The 14,572-nt window shown below is 41.4% G+C and overlaps 1 protein-coding gene across 4 annotated transcripts in view; it reads right to left on the bottom strand.

Annotated features, from left to right (window-relative positions):
* Positions 1 to 14,572, bottom strand: part of PCDH7 (protocadherin 7) — a 400,066-nt gene that overhangs the window by 207,810 nt on the left and 177,684 nt on the right. Inside the window, exon 2 of one of the 4 annotated variants that reach the window (XM_083754847.1) lies at positions 10,196 to 10,412. The exons of 1 other annotated variant lie outside the window; for it this stretch is intronic. In XM_083754847.1, coding sequence (XP_083610973.1) covers positions 10,196 to 10,412 — 217 coding nt within the window. The remainder of the gene's footprint in view (positions 1 to 10,195; positions 10,413 to 14,572) is intronic. 2 more of the 4 variants (XM_083754848.1, XM_083754849.1) reach the window with 2 other exon arrangements.

The following is a 14,572-nucleotide window of genomic DNA, read 5'->3' as shown; positions in this document are numbered from 1 at the left end:
CAAAGGAATGAAAGGAGGAAATCCCTTACCAGAATTTCTCTTCCATTGAAGTCTCCTGGCTTCACAACACTGTGCTTCACCACCACTTACTGAAGGGAACAGGGAAGGGGAATGTTGTGGATACTAGGAGAGGATATATTGATTAAATATTATCCTTCCTCACTCACACTTGTGAGTCAGCAGCAGAGTACATTCCCCAGTATATAGCAGGAAGCTAGCTGGTAGATTCGTTTGAATCTCTTTACTTAAGCTATCCAATCTGACTTTGCCCAGATTGGGTTTTGTTCCTGATAAGTCCCCTTTTATCCCTCCTAAAAAGAATAAAGACACAACAATCTTCTTTTAAAAGTAATATGAAGTTTACTCACATCCAGTTCACAGCTGGATCCCCAAAGGCAGGCTTAAGCTTGTAGTTACAGAAGGCAGTTTGAGTTCATCCCATATGGGAATGAGCCCCTTGTGCTGCTGGCTGAGAGCCAGCAGACAGCAAAATACATCATCAGTATCAGAAGAAGAAGAAGAAGAAGAAGAAGAAGAAGAAGAAGAAGAGGAGGAGGAGGAGGAGGAGGAGGAAGGCTGTTTGACCTTTTATGGGGTCTCCCAGGGTCATGCCCATCTACCTGCTCACATGCAGGTGGAGGACGCTCCAGACCAGGTGTGACAGGAAGCCCCCCAGGCTGGAGTAACACTCCCTTACATGTCCACTCCGGGCAAACTGGAAGTGTTGTACTAGATTGCTTATGTTACATCCCACAAATTCATGGCACCAGAGTTAATCCAACACTTCTGCCACTGCAAGCCACACCAAGCGCCTTGCCCCTTCTGGCAAATGAGAGTAAAGCACCGTATTGGGAAGCCAGAAGAACAATAACACAGCCCCACCTGCACTGCCCTGCCAGCCACTGTGGAGGCTACTGCTTCTCCTTCCCTGCTTTTAGACCTCTGGGTGCACACACTCCATTTCAAAACAGGCGTATCATTCCTTGTACCTTAATCATATTTAAAGCCTGCCTTTTGTCTTTTGCGGGTGTCATGTGTCCTTTATTTTAATTTCCTTTTAAGCAAAATGTCCAACTGTTTGGTCAAGCACACCTCTAATTACCCGTTCGCCTGGAATGCCAGAATTAACTTTCAGAGTTAATTCAAGCTCATAGCTTCAATTTCCTTTGGCTTTTCCTCCTCCAAATTACTCATTCTTCTCTCTGAAACCAAGGGTTACCTAATCTCTTTTCAAAAGGGATTTATAGCCATAACTCCCTCTAAATTAGAACAGAGTCCTAACGGCTAAGCTTGTGAATCTTGGGGGGGAAATCTATGCTAAAACTTATTTAATTATCGAGCAGGATACTTCACTGCCCTCACAATAGTTCCCTCCCTTTTACTCCTTCACTTCTATCAAGTTAACCCCAAAGATGCAGACAAGAAAAAAAAGCCTTTAGGACTGGTTTTCCTGGAATTTCTAACATGCATGCAAAGACTTGAAACAGAACTCACACAGAACAGATGAACTTTTGCACCACCTCTGGCATGTTCCATTTAACAATTTATTGAGGACAAAAGCCACAAGCCTTGGACAGCTGCCCAGCTCATAAAGGTGAGGTCTGCCTAACATATACTCAATCAAGGGAACTGTGATAAAGAATGGATTGCAATTGCACAAATATTTAGGTATGGAGTGCCAACTCCCTGAAAGAATGTTTGAACTTTAAAATACTCTGTCGATATATATTTCCCTCTGCAGCACATCCAAATATGTTTGATTTACACAAATAGCAATCAAAAGGTATTTGTGCAGGAGTTACAACAACCTAAACAGTGTGCAGACCCACCCAGCAGTTTTGCTCCATTGTGCAGATCCAAGAAACACCCACATCATCTCCCTGAATGTTTGCAACTATTCCATTCCAGGGAAGGCAAGGGGCAGCCTAGTATGCATAAGTGTCCTAATATGCTTCTTGAAGCATACAAGAGGCTCTGAAATCAAGGCACAAGTGGAAATACAAATTGTAACAATACAATACAAATTGTAACAAGCTGCAGAGGAGTAGCTTGCTGACTCTAGTCACTGCGGCACTAGTCACAAGTTGGACACCTTTGAGATAATTTAAGTATATTTGAGTCTCACCTCTCGGTGACTGTGAAAGCAATTGGCTTCAGCAGTACTCTTATGGGGAGGCAACAAAGTTGTCTTGTCCAGACTTTGGGAGAGAACTGTCATTTGCTATCTGCCTAGTGATACAATCTCCCTTTTGTTATCCAGTTCTTCTGTTTGTATTTCATTTTTTCTTCCTTCAACATAACCTCAATGGGCAATTAGGAAAGCCAAATTTTAAGGAGGACAAATCTATCCAATAGCTAAATTGAACATCCAACTTCAAAGGTAGTATATCTCTGATTATCAACTACTTCCGATTATCAGCTCCCTTTGATTTTCATCTTCATGCCTTGTTGTGAACTTCTGAAGTCATCTGTCTGGACACTGAATGCTGGTATTCTCATTTGATTCAGCCCAGCAATCCTTATGCTATTCTTTTGCAGATAAAATCTCAGCTAGTGGAGTCCCTAGATGGTTTAGAAATTAAATCCTACCAAACCAAGCATAGTCACAAAAACTAGCCCCCTCAGAATAACTAGGCTATTTTTAAGGGATCATTTCTAAGACGAAAAGAAAAGGGGCAAAAATTATACAGCACGTGTCACCACCAAGCATTTTCCAAAAATAAAACAACTTAGATGTGCAAATCTGGTGTTTGGTTAAGTTTTCATAACACCTAACAAAGTGGGGCCTCAGTCTTGACTAGTCATAATTAGTACAACAATTATAAGAAGGCACATTTCCCATCTGTACTCTGAACTGCTGTGCTGGAATTTACACTCCAATGTAACTATAACATGAGTCACAACAAGATCTACAAGTCCTGCTACAGGCAGCATTAGCAAGCTTGTAAAAGTAGTTGTTTGGCATGCCACAGCTAGTAGGATGCAGAGGCTTAAAAAGGCAGATTTAAGATCTTCAGAATTTTAAAGGGGCAGAAACACCTCTAAAACAGTAGAAAAACTGTATCACTTCACACTGTATGCTCTCATGCTCATTCTGCACATAACCTCCTTGTCCCAGATACCCAAATTCCTATACCTCAAGGTGGAAGCTTAACACTAATAACAAAGATACGTACATAAACACACAAGAGGACTTAATACATTTTAATACCATTGGCATTTTATTAAAGGCTTTGGTCTGAATACAGACCCTATTTTCCAGGGACAGTCCCAGATTTACAGAAGCTGTCCTGGTTTCTGATTTAACCCCAGAATGTGCCGCTTTTCCGTAGGACGTCCCGATTGTCATTGGAAAAATGTTGGAGGGTATGGCGTTATGCTACCCTGGAGTAAAGGAGATAAGTAACTATAAAACCTTTAGAAGGCAGTTGAATTTTTTTATGTTTAATGGTTTTTTATGTTTTTTATATATGTTGGACCAGCCCAGAGTGGCTGGAGCAACCCAGTCAGATGGGCGAGGTGTCAATAATAAAATTGTTCTTGCTGTGTTACTGAACAGGACATCACAAGATTCATCAGAGAAATATTAGAGGGTATGTTCATGACTAATTTTAGATGGAGATGTCGCCCTACGACTCCTATTGTGTGATATAACTAATATTTACCCGATGGTGTTGGACAGTTTAAAGGAACAGTAAGTGTAGTATCATGGGACAGGTATCACTACACATAATTTAAACGTCTTCTTCCTCATGCATATGGTAATGCTTCAAAGTGCATATGTTCATGTTAAAAGTAATGGCTAATCTTAGGTGCACTCATTGAACAAGACCAAACAAGCAAGGGATTTGTGCATTCAGAAGATTCACATTGTACAGGTGTCCTGGGACTTTACCATTGTGAAATAAACATTGGACTTCATTACTTGAAGACCCATGGAAAGCTAGAGGAGAAATATTCTAAGCAAGCCTCCTTCCTAAAGTGTTCTTTGTGCAGGAAGGTTTTTCTTAGATGTGTGTGAAAGTAAGGAGTATTATTCCACATGTATTCTGTGCAGTCCCAAGATGGCTGAGCCACTTGATTCTGCTGAATATATAGCATGAGATTCCTATATAGAAGGCAGGAACACATCAGAGGATAGGAGAGATATGAAGAAGTTACTATTAAATCTTCAAAATTTGGGAATAGCCAGGTCTGGTCAGATTGAGAAGAGATGATTCATTTTCCCCTGCTCCCTAGCTGTGATGTTTCTGAAGTTATACAGAAGCAATGGATACAATCTAGCAAGATGTTCTCATGCACAAGCACCTTTGAAAGAATGGGAGTTGAGCCTGAGCACAGCAGAGCTCTTGTGAAGTTCCCACGCACTTCAAAAAAGTGCCATAAACCTACAATCGGTTTCTTTGTTGGCTCAAGTCTCTAATGTAGCATGCATGCAAAAATTTGAAGAAAAAAAACACCTTTAAAAATCTGAATTTTTCTAGATGTTGTGATTTTTGGTGTTCATGGCAACTTCCACTTCAATGGCCCAGCTTAACATCCAATTGTGTTTTCTTGCAAGTGTTTAGTGGGTCTGGACATTGGAGTCCTCATCAAATGCATCTGGTGAGTACACTCTGAACCAGCCTTGTGATAATGACATCGCCAATTTAAGGAGCGCAAGGACCTCCCCTTACTGACATGGAAAAAGGACCTCATTTTCAATCTTATGCACAGCTTGCACTGAAAATGCAATGGGGGAATGAGACAGCTTTAGCTTATTGCATGGGAAATGATCTAAAATCTAGTTTAAATGCATCCATATCAATCATTAAGAAAAAGCCATGGAACAGTGGTTGAAGGAAAGCTGTGAATATCTGGAGTCATAACTATTAGAAGTGCAGACAGGGTTTCTTACAAAAAGAAAAAGAAAAGAAAGATAGATCCCATGGGGGAGAAGGTAGGGAATGAAACATTCAGTGCAGTCCCTGATTAAAAGCGAGTCATGCAAGATGCTACCCCAGAGCAGCTACAGATCACCTAGGTTCCAATTAAATGGGACAAATGAATGGCTGACAAGTTTCAGATCCCATGCTTTTGATGTCAGAATAATCCATTAAATACAAGAGATGAAACTATGCAGTACAGATCTACTCCAGAAGCTGGTGGGGCAGGGTTAAAAGCTGGAATTGAAGCGTGGGGGGAAATTGGGGGGGGGGACCTCCCTCAAATGTCAAATGTAACATTTACAGACTAGCAAAAGTGCATTGCCTCTTGTTCTGTCATTACCTACAGGCGAGTGCCAACAAGAATTACTGGAGGCAGATGACATGCCGCTACTGAAAAGTCAAGTCTAGACAGTGACAGCAGAAGAACCGTTTGGTATGGCATAGTTTTCATCACAATGTCACCCACTTTCTGGAGGGCTCAAGTTAATCTTTCATACCTACAGGGAAGCTCCTCTTGCCCTCACTTCAGCTGTGCATCACTAGTGATCCCAATGAGGAGATGTGTCTCCATCTCCATTAAGGAAAGCATCCAGCAAGATGAACGGGGCTTGGGTGTGCATTGTTATGTGGATACATATTGATTGCATGGGTGGAAAAGACTTGTTGAATTGTGAGATTTATTTATTTTATTAATTTTTTTAAACCCTCCTAATCCAAACACTTTATGCCATTTCACACATGGCATTTTCCTACATGAATATTGCTTCTGTTAAAAATAAAAATGAAACAAAACGGCCTCTGCAGTGACGCAAATGAAATACATAAACATGTACCTCGAGCTGTTTACCAAAATGGAAAGCTGATACATATTAATTTATTCATTGCCTAGCAATTTGAAACAAAGAGTCAAACCATAAGAAAGAAAAGATGTATTTGAGTACTGATGGCAAGCATATATATATATATATATATATATATATATATATATATATATATATAATGCTTTCATCCAGAAAGTGCTGAAGTGGAGGCTCAATTAGACATCAAGCTAATTTTGTTTGGAATATCTTCATGCTACCTTTCTATGGCCTGGGCCACCGGTGTATAACAGAAGATTCTTTAGCAACTGAGGTTGATCACACAACTGGTCAGCTCCTAGACTGCCTCTAACTACTAATGCACAGAGGTTGGCTCTCTTTCTCTCCAGTACATTTTCAATAGCTGGGATAGGTTCTCTGGGATTTTTGCATTCTAGCCAATTGCCAGGTTTGCAACTATGCTCAGACCAGCCCCATTTCCCCACTCCCTTTTACCATGTGTATTATAATCATCATTATCTTCAGTGAACTTAATTGCAATTATACTCTGCATATTATGTTCCTCGCTCAAAAACGGATCTAACCAATATAACGCAGATCTAAATCATTGTTGCTCTTTTCTTCATCTGCAATTATTTTAACAGCAAAACAGCTTGCATATCCTGTTGCTGCCTTTCTGTGGACCAACAACAGCATTTATAACCCTACTGTCAGTTTGGGACAAATGTGCCATTTTCATGCTGGGAGAGCATAAAATTGTGGATACTGGTATACTCCCAGCCTTTAAAATACCCCTTCCTTCAGGTATAAAAGCCAGAGCCTGATGTAGCATTTCTGCTGCACTACTATTATTTTCAACAATTATTATTATTTCTCTAACCACTGCTCTTTGTGTAAATAATAATAATAATAATAATAATAATAATAATAATGTCTTGAAGCAATAGTTCTAGCACTACCTCTTTGCTTGGTTTGGGTTTAACATTAAACTTTGCAACAATGACTTTGCAAACCAATTAATCTCATAGCCCAAAGCCTTAAAAACTAGCCAGGTGCCGTCACAAGCTCTACTGCTGGTAACATCTAAGGAGAGCAGGAATCAACGAAGCTTCCATGCATTTCGGAGCATTGAGATCTGTATATCTGTGTCTAGTTCACTAGTTCTACACACTGAGTGACCACTGTTGCAACCATTAAGGCTGCAATTCTGTGTGCACTTACCAGAAGTAACTCTCAAGGAGTTCAGCAGGATATATTTCCATCTGAGCATGCAATAAGTATAAGACACAGAAAGGAAGTGTCAAGCCAAGGCCTCCAGTGACCAGCCTTTGGTCCCTTAACTCCTGGGCCACCAGCATTCTAAGCCATCAGCCAGATTCTATAGATAACGACACCTAATTTAGGCACTGGCAGAGGAAGAGGTGGGGGGAGCGCACTGCCCCCAGCAGCAAGATCCCGGTGGGGTGCCATCGCAGCTGCCCCCCGCCTGCACTGGGCGCCATGACCCTACGGAGCATGAATCTCCGCCACTGCTTCTAGGCTGAGTGCTGATAACCACAGCTTGAAGATGCTGATCTCCCAAACCAATGGAGAGGCACCAGGCCTTATGCAGACCTTTGCTTTATGCCAGTCAATAAAACTGAGCAACTGATCACATCACATGACACTAGACCCATATCTGGCTTCCAGCTGCTCTGTGACTACATCTTCTGTTCTGGCCATCAGTTCCTGCCTGCCTGATCCAGTATCTGAATTCCCTCTCATTCAGAATCACATCACTGGTCTCTGGCCTTTGTGACTACTGCATTACTTGTCTCATGTCAGACCAAAGAAATTTTGTCCATGGTATGATTGTTTTCCACCTAGTCATTTTGACACTCTGGCACCCAATTTGCAAAATTTAACAATTCCAAAATGCAGACGCGCTTTCCCTTTCACAAGATTGAATATGCTGCCTTTGGCTGTACTTGAGGGTCGATTTCAAAAAACTCTACTGGAAAAATGGTTTTGTCCCTGTGGAGAGGGCAGTGGCTCATGTGCTTCTGGCTTGCACTCTTTATAAAGATTTGAGGAGTGAGGTCATTACCCTTCTATTATTGTCCATGCTAGGTCACTCAACCATTGCTACTATGTCATTTCTTTTAGCAGAACAAGATGATCAAGCAACAGCAAAAACTGCAAGGGTTTTTGCGGGGGCAATTAGAATAAAATCTATTATTTGATTATTGATGTAAACCCCCAAAATGTATTTTCTATAGTTAAGCTTTTACCTCTATCTTCAGTACATTTTATTTTATTGCCATAGCTAGTGGCTGATGCAAATAAAGTTTCTTCTGATTCTGATTATATGGTGACCTGTCAGAAGAAAGGTCAAGACCAGACTACAGCCAAATGCACTAAACTCTTACTTAAAAAAAGAAGAGAAAAGCTATGAGAGATAAAAAGAAAGAAGAAGAGGATCTTGGGGAAGGGGCACAGCTCAGTGGAAACATATTTCTTTAAATGCAGACAATCCCAGGTTCAGTTCCTGGCATCTTCAGATATGGCTGGAAATGTTCCCTCACTAAAATTCTGGCAAGCCACTGTGAGTCAACGTTGACCTCAATGGGCTGTATGTTCCAATGGTGCTACTTGGTATAAACCAATTTTTTCGCTTCTGATTTCCTCCATATTTGTGCGGTGAAAAGGTAACTGCAACAAATGTTCATGAAATACAACATGTATCAATTTAATTTTCAGTTTAATGGGAGGACTTTAAACATGGCTGTTTCTCTATAGAACCACAACAAAATCATCTTTGTTCCATCCTTGGAAAAAATGGCACCTCGAGGCTCGACTCTTTGTAAAACAAATGGCACAATCAGAACCTGCAAAGTTATGTGGTGTCCCTAATGCTTATACTTATATATATTATTATTATACTTTTTTCAGAAGTATAATGGAAAAAACCTCCCCCCGAATCACAGAAAATGTTCTGCTTTTGTTGTCTTGATATTTCTATTTTAAGGGAAACAAAACCATGAGAACAATTAATTATTTGCTGATATAAAATCTCCAAAGGAAAGTAAAACAAATACTTTGACGGAATCAGTGACTCTATATATGGTTCCAAACAAGTCCGATACACCATTCCACTCATGCTCTTACATCTATACAAATGTCATCTAGACATGCATTGTTTCACATGGTACCATTAGCTTGTATGGTATTCAATAACCTACTCTGTGGGTAGAACTATGAAATCAATATGATTGACTTCAAAAGATTTCAGATCTAGGCAAATAAAAGCGTGGGGCAATGGATTGTTAAGACCTATTCAAGACACACTGAAAAAAAATAACTGGGAACTGCTGCTATTATATTGCTATTTTCTTCATACTACACACCAATAATGAAACATTCTGGGGGGAAATACTGAAGTCATTTAGTAGTGTGGAAACTAAATACATTGCTGCAAACACATTGAATTTTTTTTTGTACCCTTGGTAACAATAAACCCACACAACGTTTTCTTCTTTTAATAATCTGTCGCTCTGTTGGAATTTGGGATTACAGAATACCATTATGGAAAAAAATGGAAATCAAAAATTCTGATACAAAAGGGAGACTAAGCAAGTTGCTCTCATTGCTATCTCCAGCCACCAGCTATTAACCGGTGAGTAAGCACAGAAATGGAGCCGAAGATTCAATATTGTCTGCCATGGAAGAGTTGATGTTTTTGGTACTTTGCCTTCCATAGTGGACAACAATATATGGCCACACACACAAACACACACACTCCTTTGTATCGCAGACTTTCTTACAATTCCCACCTCCCGATGCTGCAACCTCCGCCCCTTGCTATGAGCAGAATATAGGAAGTAAGCAACATACACTCTATTTTGAAAACCCTGTGCATGCAAGCAGGGAAGAGACAACAATCTAAAAGGAAAGTTGAATTTCTATTTTCTACTAGCTAATGCTGAACATATACAGCTCCTGGATGATAATAATAAAAGGCGCACAACTAAAAAGAAATTATGTCTACATATTATTTTTTAAAAATAAGAATTTAAATAGGTTTCATCGGCTATGTGCTGATATTTTTAGATGTATTTATTTAACTGTGTCATTAATACTGTTTAAATATGCTTTATATTTGCATGTTTCTCTCCCCTCCCCCTCTTAATCAACCTGGTCGGGTCAATATTAGGAGCATGATCCAATCAAAACTTAAGCACATTCACATCCCAGTTATTTCCATTAAAGGTTCAGTGCTGATGTTTACATATCATCCCATTGAAATGGGCCTTAAAAGTGCCTAAAATTTGGCTGGATCCAGCCCTAAATTTAAGTTTCATCACCTTTGCATTATGAGGATGATGATTCTGACCTCTTGACAAATCTACTTCATGTTGGACTCGCTAGTGTAAATCGAGTATGTGTGTGGGGTGTTGTGTATGCCCCTACCATTTTCCATATGCTCTGCCTCACCAACACTGCCATCCGGCGTAGTCCTTTCGTAGTTGTCCTCTGGGAGTGGAAGGGCACCCAGCCGCGGCCCTGAAGAACTCTTACTGCTTGGTGTTTCTGACTCCTCCAGACCGCTGTCATAGCAACTCTGCAATGACCCTTGATGTGGGTCCTGAGGCTGACTCACAACTGAAAACGTCACTCTACGAAATGGCTGCAAAAGAAAAGATTCTGAATGTCACTTGAAAGGTAGGGTCTCTGAGAAAGCCATTCTTAACCAAGCAAAACAAAAAACATCAGGCAAAACACAGTAGACTCCCCCATACCTAAATGCTGGTTCAACAACTACACTTCATAACTGGTGCCATGATAACTATGAAGCTTCAATGGACTTCTGGTAGTCTGAGTGCTTTGAATGTCCCTGGGGTATGTACCCTACCTGCAGACATTTTAGAGCAGGCATAGGCAACCTTCGGCCCTCCAGATGTTTTGGCCTACAGACTTTTTTTCTTGGTTAAGAATGGCTTTCTTGGAGACCCTACCTTTAGGCATAGGCAACCTTCAGCCCTCCAGATGTTTTGGCTTACAACTCCCATGTTTCCTAGCTAACAGGACCAGTGGTCAGGGATGATGGGAATTGTAGTCCAAAACATCTGGAGGGCCGAAGGTTGCCTATGCCTAAAGGTAGGCTCTCTGAGAAAGCCATTCTTAACCAAGCAAATAAAAATAAAAAAATCAGGCAAAACACAGTAGACTCCCCCATACCTAAATGCTGGTTCATCAACTACACTTCATAACTGGTGTGATGATAACTATGAAGCTTCAGTGGACTTCTGGTAGGCTGAGTGCTTTGAATGCCCCTGGGGCATGTAAAGGTGGCTGTACCCTACCTTGCAGACATTTTAGAAGTTACTGAATACACCAGCTGTTCTCAGAGTGTGCGTTGGATGTGCCAAGGGTAATTGGCGGGAACTTGGGTTTCCTGTACATTTGAGTGTTAAGCGCTCAAAAGTTAGTGGCTGAGTGTGCAAACTTTGTGTGAAAAGCGCTATGTTAAAAGTGATGAGAGGGAGGGAATGAAAGTTCAGTGTGTGGGGTTAGATCTGTGAGGACCCGTCCCCCCCAGGCATGTCATCACTTGATACTGGAGTCAAGTAATGAACATGCATGCAATGAAACCAGCCACAGGGACAACTGCCAGTAGATATGCAACTCCTCAGACAATCCCCATCATTACTCATGGTCAACATATTGCAACTTTCCCTAACCCTGCTCCTCTTTGTTGGCTGACAGTAACTGAGATGGAGGAACTCACAAAGTCATTGAGGATTTCTAAACATTATGAGGAAGAAACAAACAAACAAAAAAATCCTTCCAGTAGCACCTTAGGGACCAACTAAGTTTGTTATTGGTATGAGCTTTAGTGTGCATGCACACTTCTTCAGATACCTGGTGATGATGATAACCAGGGGGATACCATTTTTAGCTGCATCCCCATGGGAGCTGCAATGGCTGCCAGGAAATGAGAGTGGGTGAATTCCTAGACACGTATTTTCACCTGTGAGGCTGACACCCAAACCTTTGCTGCATTAGGACTCCTCTGTTAGGGACCAAAATGAATGCTGTGAGCCAAAAGTGAGTTTCTTACAACCTTAGGTGAAGTACACCTGGTAATCAGCATTTTTGGCACCTGGGTTATACTTGGGGAGAATCATGAACTTATGGTGGGTCACTGTGCATGCCGTGACAGGAGCCATTTTGGAATCCCTCCTCTGTCCTGAAAACAAATGCCTTGGAATGCAAGATGTGTGTGTTCAATCCTACCACAATTTAAAATTGCACATCTGTCTCTACCTGAAAGGGCAGCTACAGAGGAAGGTCTCTGTAAAGCTGCAGGTTGTCCTATATTAAATCAACTCAGGTGCAGAGTTCTTCTGAATGACTTTGGCCACAGACGAGTTTAGCATGAAACTTTCATGCTGTCTGGCATAAAGCTCTTCTGAGGAAAGACCAAAACAATGTAAGATTTTATAGAGTCCATAAATGTTACAGTATAGTGTGGCTACCAGTAACACTAACACACAAACACACACGTTTTAAAGATCAATGGCTGTGGTTTTGAGAACTAGACCATGCAAGCGATATATAACAGAAGGGGGGAGAGAAAAGAAAACAGTTCAGTCACTCCACTCCTTTGCCATAAAATTTAATGCTGAGAGATTGGATGTTTTGCCAGCTGACTTAATAAAGGCTTCAAACTACGGCCGCCACAATCGACACCACACGCTTCCATTGCTTGAGCATCCATTGGTTCTTATAATTACAGACTTGTGTTATTTCAAAATTCAAATAGCTGACGCTGTTAAAAGTGTATTCAGTGAACTCTGACACTCAAGGGCATTCCTGGAAATGGGAAGGGTAGGGATGTTGCGAGAATCCTGGCAATGAATCCTGTCAGCATTTCGTGGATGCTGAAGAGAAACTGAGGGAAAGAACCCAGTGATCGTTTTCTTCCTCTTCCACAGTGATATTATTTTGCACAAGGTTTATTCATATTTTTCAGGAGCAGTGCGTGTTGCCCTGCCTGAAACCCTTGACTTCCTCACACACATTTCACTGCTCATATGAGAAGTTAACTGCCATGAATGAAATTGGTGGCTGAAATTTATGTTATGAAGTGGTTCAGGCCAAGGGTCCACGTGGCCTTGCATTCTGTTATCAGCAAGAGCCAACTAGATGCTTCTAAAGCAGAGGTGAGAAATCCCTGGAGCTCCATATGTCATTGGACACCAACTCCCAACAGATCCAGCCAGCAAAAATACACAACATACTAACAGACAGAAACAACAAGCCCTCCATGAAGCCATCACCTACTATTGTGTGATTCTATGTCCTACTTTTCTCTTCCTGTTTGTCCCTAGCATCATCAATTTCTGTAAGTTACTCAGAGACTTTTTCAGTTTGTGTTAACCAGCTAACAAGTTAAATAGATAAATAATCACAGTATGCTGCTTATGAAAATGCAGATTCCATTGAGTTGACCATTCCCCCCCCCCCCCATGAATGTGCCTCATTCTATTCAGAGACTTTCCGGATGGCATTTTATCCATGACTAAAATTGGGGACACACCTCACTGTATCCTGAAAAAATATCATTATTTTTTTTTTGTTATGGGTGTGTGTTTTTTATCACCTTCCAGAATAATGAAGAGGTCTTCAGAAAGCAAAATCAATAGTGCCTTCTGAAGTTTCATACTTCCTTCAGTCCTGTCAGCCTGACCAATAATGATGTTTCAGGGATTTCCCTCCACACTCATTGGCTCTAGCATCAGAAAATCCCAGCAGGCCATTATTTCCTTCCTTCTCTATTTTGAATGTTTGCTGTAAGCCATTTGGGGCACAGCTCATTGTGGGAAAGCAGCATATAAGTAAAACCAAGCAGTAAAGGTAAAGGGACCCCTGACCATTAGGTCCAGTCATGGCCAACTGTGGGGTAGCGGCGCTCATCTCGCTTTACTGACCAAGGGAGCAGACGTACAGCTTCCAGGTCATGTGGCCAGCATGACTAAGCTGCTTCTGGCAAACCAGAGCAGCGCACGGAAATGCCGTTTACCTTCCCGCCAGAGCGGTACTTATTTATCTACTTGCACTTTGACAGTGCTTTCGAACTGCTAGGTTGGCAGGAGCTGGGTCTGAGCAACGGGAGCTCACCCCGTCTCGGGGATTCGAACTGCTGACCTCCTTATCGGCAAGTCCTAGGCTCTGTGGTTTAACCCACAACACAAGCAAGCAACAAACCCTTCCTCAGAATGTCAGAACTGTACATCAGCAAAAAGATGGTCAGTGTTAGGGTTTGAGGGGCATGTTGCTTTGAGATGAAGGCAGCAACATAATAACTAACATTTTTCAGTACAGTGGTACCTCTGGTTACGAACTTAATTCGTTCCAGAGGTCTGTTCTTAAGCTGAAACTGTTCTTAACCTGAGGTACCACTTTATCTAATGGGGCCTCCTGCTGCCGCCAGCTCATGATTTCTGTTCTCATCCTGAGATAAAGTTCTTAACCCAAGGTACTACTTCCAGGTTAGCGGAGTCTGTAACCCAAGGTGTTTGTAACCCGAGGTGTTTGTAACCCAAGGTCACCACTGTACATGTGCCAGCCTCCTCTCATAGCACACTAGTATACTCTAGTTCCTAATGTAGAAAAATCAGCGCTTTACATATAACACAATCCTATTCCATGTCTACTCAGGTGTAAGCCCCACTGAGTTCAGTGGGACTTACACCTATTATTCTTCCATACATATTTTACATCTCTGTTTCTCTGGCATCGTTTCCTGATCCTGGCTTATTTTTAAACAATTGTTCACACACA

The sequence above is a fragment of the Podarcis gaigeae genome (assembly GCF_964106915.1).
Source record: "Podarcis gaigeae genome assembly, chromosome: 9".
NCBI lineage: Eukaryota > Metazoa > Chordata > Lepidosauria > Squamata > Lacertidae > Podarcis > Podarcis gaigeae.
The sequence above is the reverse complement of the archived record's forward strand: the minus strand, read 5'-3'. Positions and strand labels throughout refer to the sequence as shown.